Source organism: Dendrobates tinctorius, unplaced genomic scaffold, assembly GCF_039654945.1.
Source record: "Dendrobates tinctorius isolate UK_male_01 unplaced genomic scaffold, ASM3965494v1 ptg000246l, whole genome shotgun sequence".
Lineage (NCBI taxonomy): Eukaryota > Metazoa > Chordata > Amphibia > Anura > Dendrobatidae > Dendrobates > Dendrobates tinctorius.
In genome coordinates this window covers 10,378,016-10,390,162 of record NW_027361913.1, presented here as the reverse complement: position 1 = coordinate 10,390,162, position 12,147 = coordinate 10,378,016, and the positions used below count along the sequence as shown (strand labels likewise).

At 37.9% G+C, this 12,147-nt stretch overlaps 1 protein-coding gene across 4 annotated transcripts in view; it reads right to left on the bottom strand.

Annotated features, from left to right (window-relative positions):
* Window positions 1-608: 608 nt before the first annotated feature.
* Window positions 609-12,147, bottom strand: part of CTTNBP2NL (CTTNBP2 N-terminal like) — a 98,240-nt gene continuing 86,701 nt past the window's right edge. For all 4 annotated transcript variants that reach the window (XM_073557292.1, XM_073557291.1, XM_073557290.1 and 1 more), the window contains one exon: window positions 609-11,195. In XM_073557292.1, coding sequence (XP_073413393.1) covers window positions 9,732-11,195 — 1,464 coding nt within the window. In that variant the 3' untranslated portion in view covers window positions 609-9,731. The remainder of the gene's footprint in view (window positions 11,196-12,147) is intronic.

Genomic DNA, 12,147 nt, shown 5'->3' with positions numbered 1-12,147 from the left:
AGAGGGAATAGCCCATTTAGCCCATAAAGGAGCTTTTGAGATAATTGTCCAATTACTTGTCTATTTAAAAAGGGCAGCTACATATTAACACATAGGCCACTGCCCACTTATATATCAGTATCTGAGTTTATTATTTCAGCCCTGCTTGATATATACGTACCCCAATTAATCAAAATTATACAGCATTATATGAACAATATTAGCATCCTAGTGACTTTCCCTTAGCATCTCAGTGTCTTCAGCAGATAGTTGCTGATTGGGGTTCAGCAAAAAGAGCTGTAATGTGTTAAAGAGCTGTAATTCCTAAACCCTTACTGCAATTAGCATGAGTATAACCCCCAATGTTGATTATATAACTGCATCTTAAATATTTCAATTTTATAATATATTTTGGTAAGCAGATAAAATGCCAAAACTTGTATCACTGTCCAAATATTTCTGGACCTCACTGTTTGAACATGAACAGGGGTTTAACACTGAAAAAAAACAAAAAAAAACCAAAGTGGTTTGTGGGCAGTCTTAACATACTTTGGCACATTCCCTTACCCAGACTCTTGTTGCATTCCATACATGAGTTTAGTTACTTACAAAATAAAAAAACAAATGAATTTGAAGAAAAAAAAATCTTTATTGGGTAATGTTTGACGTATTGCTGAGAACAATTTGTATTTTCTTTAATAGTGTTATATTTACATGTTGGCCATTACAAAAGGCACTTAATTAATCCCATAAAAAGGAAAGCCAGCACACCAAAACGCATTTATATTTTCACCATCCACCTAGCCTTTATAGTAGCTGGTTCTACAGATAGCGTTATAAAGCAAAGATATTTAAAAGAGTTACTCCCAATAATGAGAAATCATTGCTTGTTACAAAACGCTAAACAGTGACCCTGTATTTTCTCTTAGAGTATTGCAGACTGGGTCCTAGTTCATGTGCTGCTTAAAAATTTGGATTAAGTGATGATAGACTATCAAATTCAGTGGGTGCCATGTTAACAGCGACTGTTACTAAGAATTTAGTATGGAAGCTCAAAGATAAGTTTGCATTTCCAAAAAGGTCCAAGCACTACATCATCACTGTAATCCTAGTTATTTCCTACTTTTATTTGCATAAAACCATAAATATACAAGAAACAATCATCTGGAAATATTTACATCTGCAATAATTGATAACAGTACATTGAATGTATTATGTTCCTATATAGTTTTTTATGTGCAATACTTTCATTTATAAATGCTTTCGTGTATTGGTTAATCAAGGTTTCGTCATACAGTCCTGGGAAAGTAATTGCCACTCCTCAGATGTTACCAATTACAATTAATAAAGTTCTTCACAAGGAGTCCAAATGCTTGGGAACCACTTTTAAAGCTGTCTCATCTTTTAAAGTGACGGCATATCACATTGGGAAATGCCATCACTTTATCATCAATGGGGTCCTTTACCAATGCAAAGAATGAAGTTAGTAGAGTGCTAAGGCAATGTGCTCCCTTTATCGTTTTTCCAATCTACGTCAACTACGACCACTCAGCGCTGAGAACCGATTCAAGTGCATAGGGCTATGCCTTAGTTTCCTATGCAACTACATGGCAGATTTATCGATTCAATTTTTTCCCTTAAGACAAGTATTGTGATAAATATACAATAAGTGAAATCTGAAGGGGGGAAATATTTTAAGTACAGAATAACTTGTATGAAATCTTTGGAATACAGTTTTGTATGAAAATGCCCATAGCATTTCATGTTAAATATAGGCAATTACTAAACATGCCAAGTCTAATTTTTCCCCAAACCTGAATGAAACCAAATCTTTATCAGGAAGAATTAATAAGATGTTTTTATAATCAAGTAATCTATTCGCAAAATACATTGTCCAGTGGAATAAAGAAAGGATGCCGGCAGGAAAAAAAAATAATTTGGCCTCCTTTGGTTTAGATAACTCCTTTGTTTTACCAATGGCTCCTACAAATAATTTCCCTTCTCACAACTTAGTTGGTGAAATTTTGCTCGATAGAATCTTGGGGTCCATCTTAATTGGGTTTCACCTCTCTACAGCAGCTGCAGGAGTGGGATCAATATGGCATGTATGACAGCGATATATAATCTTGTGAATGCAGATGAAAATGTATTTATGTACCAAAATTATTAAATTAGTCTTGTTTGGAGTGCCTTGGCTATTATAACTACGCCTAAAAAAATACTGTTTGTCTCATTATTTCTCTTATATTTCTATCATTTCTAATATTTTTATTTTATAGCTTTCCTAACATGGCAAGAAATATTTTTATTCACGGTCAATGGCTGATGTTTCGCTTTAGTGCGAAACTTTAAAGAAGGTCCCTTACCCCGATCTCCCATAAACAAAAACACAACAGGGGTTGGTCCCTTAAACAAATGCAGTTGGTCAACTTTATCAGGAAAAAAAATGTATATATTACAAAGTGACTTCCTTGTGTTAGGTTATTGAATAAACACAAATGCCCACCAAACTTATAGGCCCATTTGGATGTGTCACTTTTGGCCTGTTAATGAGCTCTGATTGACCATATATGAAACGATCAAGGCTCATTTACTGGCCAATTCACTTGGCCAACAAAAGCTGTATGGGAAGAGTGATCATTAATACTTTCTGTCTTCATACAGCATCTTGTTATGTCTACAAATGCTGCCATCAACAATTACATTTATGCCAGAAGAAACTGATCACCAGGATAAAGATCAACATATTTACATGGGCCAATAATCGGCCTATGTAAGGAAGGCCTTTAGGAGGTTAAAACAACTCTTCAATGGCTTTCATATGTGCCTGAACATGGTTCACATTTCATTTTACAGTGTCTTAATACCATTGGAAAGTTTAGCTGTATTGTCCCAATCAAATTTAGTTTAGGCTGTGACCCTAAATGAGTGAATTAAGTAAAAAGATATAGTTTCTAGTGGCAAACTATAGGATAAAAAATAAGGTTCAATGGAACTATCCTCTGCTAGACCTATAAAGTGTAAGAGCCAAGGCCTAATGGAGGATCCTCTGCTGGGCCGGTCCAAATCTTGCTTTAAAATCAGACGATCCTACACTAGTTTTCCAACATTTGGCTTTTATAGCAACACTAGAAATAGGCCCGATGCTATCACATCGGTAGTGCGGAGCTATTCCCCACACAGGGGCAGTAACAGCTGGGTAGAGCGCGCAGTTGTGGCTGTTACTGCGCATGCGTGGGAATAGCGGTGACAGACGTTACCGCTATTCCCGCGCATGTGTAGTAACGATGCAGCTGTTACTGCGCCTGCGTGGGAATAGCGGAGACGTGCATGTCACTTGCGCAGTCGCAGTTTATGGCCTTGCGGCCTCGAACTGCGCCAGTGTCATTGCCGCGGTGCCTTATGGGATTCGGGGACAGCGGCCAGAAGTCCCAACTGGCGATAATATAAGATTATAAAAGATTGACCAGTGTTTGGCCAGTATTGCTACCTTTTCAATTTCCATAAAAACCAGCAACTTTGAATGGTCACTTTTTCATATATTTTTTCTCGATAGTTTAAAGTAATTCAGATTAATCTAGAAATTTAGGGCTACAAAAGAGGTGCGTCATGTAAAAGGCTCTATAAAGCGCTAAAGGGAATCTATCACCATGTTTTTGCCGCCTAATCTGAGAGCAGCATAATGTAGGGATCAACAATAGTGCAGCTTTGATAAAAATCACAGTTACCAGCTGGAGATTATCAGTAGAGGACTAGCAAACTTGCAGCAAGGTAGTCAAGCAGCTGTCTGGTAGCCCCCACCACTTACTGGCAGCGGTATAAACTAGTTGGTAGATCTGCAGCAGTCAAATGAGATTTTTACAAAATGACTGCAGCCCATCAAGACAAATTGGTGGATCAGGGTCTCTGTCTTTACATTACGCTGCTCTCAGATGGGCTAGCAAAAACCTGGGGACTTTTTACTTTTATTAAAAAAAAAAAAAACACAGCATAAACAAGGTATTTTAAGTCCATGTACCAAAAAGGAATACATAAAGAGTCAATGCATTTCCTAACAAATATACAATAAAATGTCATACATTCCTAAAGATATGCTTACATGAAAAAAATGTACTTAGGCAGCACAAAATAAAACATGAACAAAATAAGAGGCCGTAAAATATCACGAGGCTCTCCCAGAAAATAAAATAAAGCATATTCCATTAAAAAAAACTAATCAAAAACCTTTACTTGGAAAATAAAAACATTTTAAAGTATAACTCCACTGATAAAATAGGTAGTACCCAACCTTCCCTCAAAATTTTTTTTTTATATACATTTTAGAACAAAATAAACTGATCAGTGATGAACTGTTCTAGGGTTTGTGGTGAGGATCCAGTGGAGACTGAAAACAACACATGTTTATGCTAAAAGTATAGAAATAAAAGTGACTGAAACGGGTCTTTTTCAGTTATATAAAAGCAAAGGAGTTATCCATCGCTCTTTCCTACATGGAAAATCCTGTACAAACTTTGAAGAATATACAGACCTTTATCAGGGTGAATTACTCACTGACCTTGGCAGCACAATCCAGCTTTAGGTGAAGGGGTACAAAAAGTATTTTCTGGGAGATCTTGTGGTCACTGCTAATAGCACACATCCCATTATTCCTATGAATGCCTAATATTAGTGGAATGTTCAACAATTCCTATGAAACGTCTCATATCAAAGGTCATTGGTAATCAGGCAACAGAAAACTAACATAATAGTATTTGTCCTGGATCCCAAAAGTAAAAAAATAAAAATTAAATCTGTGCAAAAATTGTAAAAGCATGACCTGCTGAAATTTGAGTTCTAGCAATCTGTTCTTTCCATTGATTGTAATAATGACATGTATAGGGTCTGTGAAAACGACCTTTCCATAAACAGTAATGCACTTTATTGGAGAATAACTCCATAATAAATCATGTGTTGGACATGAGGGATTTTTTGTTGCTCACAGATATGTATGCATTTTTGACTCCTTGCATCTCTGCAAAAAGGTAAGCCAATAGACGCAATAGCTGTAACATGAAGCAGATAGTACAGCAATATACAGGAGACTGGTTTTCCATAATCTCCGGTATGTTGTTATTTCTTCATCCAAATTACAGGTTTGATGAGCCCACTAGTGGTCATTAGGAGTGACAAATACAGAACGTCACTTCTGGCTTGCTAATAAGTTGTAGTTATTACTGAACAGCAGAATTATATGAATATTAATAAGTAGCAAATGTCACCTTTAATACTGTATCTACACTTCAAATTTCAGTGTGTAGGAAGCCGAGACCAGGACATGCGTTACCCAAGGCACTTTGGACAAACACTATACAATAAAATTGTTCACATTTCCTCGTCAAATGTTGGTGATCTGTGGGCAATGTGTTAAAATGAGCCATATTCTGAGGGTAAAACATGATTTATGAATAATACATATTACTGTGTCCTCTACTGAATGTACTACTTTTTAGTGGTAGCAGCTATTAGAAAAACAAAAATTGGAAACAAGCCAACACAAGATTATAGTTAAATAGAAACTCAGATTATAGACAAAAACTCTGAATGATGGTCGATAGCAGGGTTGTTTTTGTCCAAAAGAGATCTAAAAATTTCCCTTAGTAGCAAATTCTCTATACCAAGGTAAGACAAGATAAGGATTTTTGGACCTGTTGGCAGTTCTATCAGTGACAGCGGTCAGTCACTGACTGTTCCCATGCGCAGTCCTAACATCCCAACTTTAAATGACTTGGGATATGTTCACATGCCCAGTAATGACCAGTTAGATCAGATCCAGGAGAAATCAGTTGTGCCGACTACTTTAGTCGGTTATTCACTAACTGATCTCTGCTGGTTCCAGCTTTTAACACTGGAGTCAATGGGCAACGAATATGACAAGGAGGCATCTGTTGTCGTCCATTTCTAACGGATCCAGCAAGTGAACTAGACACGTGAACACAGCCTAAAACTCAGACTGTACTATCTTTTCTCACAAATCTGTATATCAATCTACTCAAATACCCCTGCTCAATAACATGGTGCCCGCTGATTGTACCAAGTTTTCATGGTGACAGATTCCCTTTAAGAATGATTTATCAAAATATTTCATAAAACACTTAAAATACTACATGTACTCCATATTTGTCTAGTCACTGATATACACAAATATCATTCCACAGTCGTTTTTGCAGCTAGATTATTGTGGCTAAAACACCAACCAGAAACTGTAATATGCATTCTTGTATGCTTATCTAAATAAGATCACGACACACAGGGAAATTCTGAGGATATCAAATACAAGCCTTCACAAGAACCCGATTCACATTCCCACAGCAACAATACTAGGCACAGAGGCAGCATGTAAGCCATTCACGGGCATGAATACAACATTGCTTATGTTAAGTGCTGCCTCTGTCTCCAGCATCATATCCAAGTAAGATGTCATGAACTTGCAAAAATTGTAGATTAAATGTAATTTTAAGGCACTTGGGGTTAGTTGGAAACACTGATCCATACTTGTCGTGCAATTGCTCCAGTGCAGTAAGCAGCAGTGCAAGAATAATGTATTTTGATTACAATGAAATGGGGGTTTATACAATAGTCACTGACACTTTCCCTAAATCAAATTTTTGGCTAAAATTAACTCTGGCAAATACCCAAGGTAATAAAAACAAGTAGAATTGAAAAATTAATAGTAACAGGTATGCCCCCGTGCCCCCACCGGTGGGCTTGAATTCTGTTGCAAAACTAAATGTTAAGGACGTTTTCAGACTTATCAACTCCTGGGAAATTTAAAAAGAGACCAAAATATAAAACATCTCAAATATATAAATATAGCATTTGGAAAACAAAACAAAAAAAAAAAACACCTGTTTAATTTAGTGATAAAATCTCTGGCCCTTTTGGAAAGGGAGACTGAAGTAGGGGCTCTCTCCCATCTCACTATTTTGACAACTGTGTGAGACTTCTTGCTTCTGAGCTGGGAAACAACTGGGTGGGGGAGATTAAGAGTGCACAGGTGGGACTCTGTGATGTGATCTTACTTCATAATGTATGTGCTTCTATAGGAAAAAGATGTAAGATGTATTCTTAATTATTGTAGAGTAGGATACAAACTGCAGCTGGGGTAAATCCTATTACAGTTTTCTTAGTGTGTTGTGGATGTCTGTACAGAATTTAGTTTTAGAGAAGCTGCCAGCAAAGGGTTAATCTGAGACTTTTTACAGTTTCACCTTTTATAAGCAGCAATGTCCTTCCTATCGCAGATTAATCCTTTAGGAGAAGCGGTCTCTTCCTCCTTTAGCTGATCGTCATAATACATATTGACAATATATCACATGACTGGTAATAAAAATAGTCTCCTGAATTAAAGCATTGAGCTTTGTTGACTGATTTGTGTATCACAGATTCATAGATGAATTAATTCACTAGGACACTTGAATCTCCCATTGTATTCTATGGACAAGTGAGCCTGCAAAATCGGTTAATTCTTGCCAGATCTCAGCACAAGGCTCCATTTACCATTCAGCTGCTGTACAGAGTCTGTCCTATAACTGATCGGTCCTCATTTATATCTATACCCATGCTCCCTTGGGTGAAAAAAAAAAGGTGACTTATACATCCATGATATTAACCGAAGGAAAATTGGGGTGAATATTCAAAGGTAAAACATATATGGGGGAAATCCATACAAAATGCATGTTTTGACATACAGTATATCTCATTAGGTCACAATATGATGCCTGTAAACTTGTGTCTATTATGGAGGAACCAGACTCTGGCACCACTCGGATGTTCATCAACAAAAATCTCCATCATCACATTCTAAATAAACCATTATTGACTTGAGTGGCTAACTGATTGTTTCTCAACTTGCCAAAGATTTTCTGGATGTGCCAAAAAGATGTTTTAGCCAGGAGGTTGCGGCTGGTTCAAACACGAATCCACTGATATTAACTTCTGACACATTATCTAGAAAATAATATTAAAAAAAAAAAATGTTTTTGGATGGACTGGCACTCTAAAATCTTCTTCATCTTTATCAACATGGGGCATCCGTTTGTTTTCAGATACCATTGTCTTTAGAATTTGTTTACATAATGCATATAATATTTTTTACCGCAACCATGTACACCAATGGTATGACATAACAGTACACATTTTGAATAGCAGCCTTGGTAAAAAGTGACATTTACTGTTGAGTCAACTGGTCAGAAATTCTACACATGATCATCTCGTCTCCATTAATACGTAGCTGAATGAGCAGAACGCATGGGTTATAGTAGAAATCCCATTTCCCTGGAGTTACATAGTACCTAGGCTGTACTTGTCCATCTCCAGCAGTCCTGTACTGATTGAATGAAGCACAGGCGTGCATGTGGGGCCACTGCTCTATTCCAAGGGGACATTTTAGAGCCTTATTCTTAAGATTGATGTCAATCTCAAAAGCCCTGTGAATAGGTAACACCTTTAAATGTTGGGAATAACCCTTTAACATGCATTTAGTGTTTTAAATTGGCTCTATTTTTATTGAACCATAAAGATTAAAGCTAGAAATGTTGACAACATGTAGATAACCGATATTTTTGGGTAGTTTTTGAAAGGTACTGACTCACCTTTGAGCACATACAATTCTAGAAGAGAGTCTTTTTCCCTTCACAGAAACACTGCCTGTATGCAAATTAGCTCTCCTCCAGAAAGTAGAAAACCACCTATAGATGGAGCAAGAGTAAAAAAGCTTTCTTCCTTCTGGAGGAGAGTCGTTGTGCTTGGGTATCGGTGGTAACTCCAATCTGGCTCATTTCATACGATGTCCATGATAAATGACAATGGACACTGAACAGATAAACTTTAACTGGAGGAAATCTTGTGCTTTGATTCAATAAAATACAGATTTTCATTTCAGATTTGTGGAAGATCCTTGGCACATAATTACTTGTGTTCCTTCAGCTACTCAAATGAAGAGTATAACACTTTAAAAACTATTTCTCTTAACATACTTTAGCAGTCCAATGCAATCTGAATAAAAAGCGATTACAGCAATTATGGTACAGGGGTAAATGAAATCATTAAAAATACTTCACAATACGATTCCTACAAATCTGCCGTCAACTGCTCTAGTGCAGCTTGTCCCTTTGAACCGTCTGACAGCAGATCTCGACCGAGTGCTAGGGAGAGTTTTCTGTCCAGCTTCCGATTGACATGGGCTTCAGCATAAGAATTAGCAAAGCATCATATTTCCCTTAACAACTCATTACCCTGGAGGAACCAACTTAGAGAAGTGCTCTAGATCAATAATATTCCTTTAAAAAAATTAAAAATGAAAAGCCTCCATAGAGAAAAAAGCTTGACTGCCAACAGGTCATTTGGCATTTCTTATTCAGTTACGTCAAATCTGAATCTTCAAAAGCATCGATTTTCACAGATATAGGTTAAAATGTGAAATTCATGGAATTGTAATTACCTTTACACAAATACAATTTGTCACCATCGTGTCTCATTCTCTTAAATAAAACAAATGAGAGAATGTAATTTTTTTTTTCAAAATAAGACTAAAATTTGTATGTGGTCTTAAAGTTGAAACTCCATACCCCCCAAAAAAACAAACAAAAAAAATACATATAATATACCATATTTTCTACTAGCAAAATAAATAAGTTTGATCGTCTAGACTGTATACATTATTCAGGTGTGAACTGTCAAAATTGACAGAAGGTCCAAAAAGCTCTGTAATATAATTAGCTACCAGACGGTAACATTACTTCAATTTCCTTCCCGTTTGTTATAATGCCATTGTTGGAGCAGTGGTTACTTGATACATCCACTGAAGCTGCGAGTGAGGATGGTTGGGTCGGTGCTTTGGCTGGTGGGATAGGGGATGCAGGGGATTGGGCTAGACCCGGCTTCTTTGGAGGAATGGGTGGGGGGTTTCCTCTTTCCACTCTTGATATGGTAGGGGATTTTATTCCTGGAGAGACAGGACTGAGGGGACTGGAAACTTTCAAGGGATTTGGAGAATGGCTCCCATCACTCTTTTGGCTGGAGGGATTGGCAAGAGTCCTATAGTCTGTACCAAAGGGTGAGCTATTAGGAGGCGTAGTTTTGCCAGGGGTTTGCTGGCTTGTAAAACGCGACAACACCTGAGTGACTGTATTGCGAGCCAGCTGCTTGGCAGCAGAGTTATCTGCCAAGGTTGGGGACAAGTCCCTGGAAGGGGGGCTCTGCAGTCCAGAAACATGTTGATCATGTTCAGCTTGAGACTGAAACTTGTGGCGGGCAGCATGAAAACGCTGGTTGATGCCAGCTTGATAAGGAGACTGGTAACCAGGACTACCAGTTGCCCCAATCAAGCGTCTTGAGAGAACTGGAGAGGAGCATGGAGAGGATGTTAACGAAGAGGTTGCAGTACTGCTGGGAGAAGAGGAGGCCCCACTAGAAGGAACAGGTGTGATCATGTGTAAAGGAGATTCCACTCGGACAGGTGATCCTCCATTCTCTGATAAACTGTCATGACAGGTCACTTTCTCTTTAAGGCTCTCCCCCACATTTAACTTTAGGGCATGTTCAGTACTCTGGGTTGCTGTGCCACAATGTCCATTTACTTTCGAACAAGGCTGAGGAATTTTACTTGGTGTTGACAAAGACATATAAGCTTTTGGTAAAGCATCAGGGATACTCTTATCTTGCTGTACATTTTCAGTCTGGCAGCATACAGAGGAAACCTCTGGCTTCTCTGTAGGGATACTAACACTAGATATAATTTCCTTGATGTACTTTTCAGAGGTCTCTTTGAGGTCAGAAACAGCTGTCATGTCCTTTACAAATTTCTTCAAGGACTCCAGCTCCTCCTTCAGAGCTTTGGTACGATTTTCTTCCCGATTCAGCTTGGCCCTTAGCTGTTCCCGTTCAATGTCAAATTCAGAAAGCTGCTTCTCCACCTGAGCTTCCATCTGTAAGCTACGTTTCTTCTCGATAGCCATCTCGTCCTCAAGATGACTCACCTTGCTCCTTGCCTTCTCCAACTTTAAGTTGACATCTTCCACCCGTTGTCCTTCCTCTGCTGCTCTGTTATTTGCTTTTGTGCACTCTTTTAAAAGAACGGAGGACATTTTTTTGTGACAAGCTTTTTCTTCTTCTAACTGAGCTGATAGTTCCTTCTGTTTCTTCTCGAGCTTCTTCACTTGTGATTTTTCAAACTCCAACTGGCATATGATTGGTTGGCAGTAGCAATTTAAAAAAAATAAATAAAAAGAGAAAAAAATTAGTTACATTCCGCTTTGTGACCATTTCTGATGCAATATATTGAAAAACACTTTGGAAGCCCCTAGAGATATAGAAACAGAGAGATGTACAAACATATTTAAAATAAGTACAGGTATGAGCTGCTGCAGAGTATGATCTAAAATTGGGCAAAAACATTGTATAAACAAAAAAATTCATAAAAAAGTGCCCAAAATGTACGATGCGCTAAAAAAGGCATACCGTATATGGCTCAAGGGTCTTTGTACCATATTAAAGAAAGTGGTGTTCCAAAACTGTGCTGCAGTGACATGAAATGAGAATTGCAGTTGCAGCCAGTGCTCATAATATGTAATTACTATAAATCTAATGATTATTTCATTTTAAACATGAACTTCACCATAAAATGTGTAAAATCGCTCAAAATAATCTATTCTGTAAAAAATGTACAATCAAGTCCATGCTGTATTTCATAAACATCAAGTGGTGCAAACAGTTGTGTGCTCCTTAGTCTGCATCATTGGTGTCAAAGACAACCCAAGTATCCGATAAAGGTATAAAACATTTCTAGGCAATTCTACTGCAGTGGCAGAAAGGTCTGCTTACAATGACTGATTGGTGGCATGATACGTCCGCCAATTGGTAACTTTTACCAATCGGCGGTCGTTTGACTACCTGTTTACACAGGAAGACCAAAGCAAATGACACACACCAAGCCATCTACCCATCTACACTACATCGCTCAGTCTGCATAGGCATCCATGGCTCTGGTCAGTGGGAGTCCTGTTTAAATAAGACGATGCACCAGCAAAAACTATGAACTTCTATGCTGTACAAAAGAGGCTTTCACCCGACGAGCGAGCGTTTTGCTTGTTCATTGGGTACTCGGCAGCCATGGGCAGTACCTTGTATGTG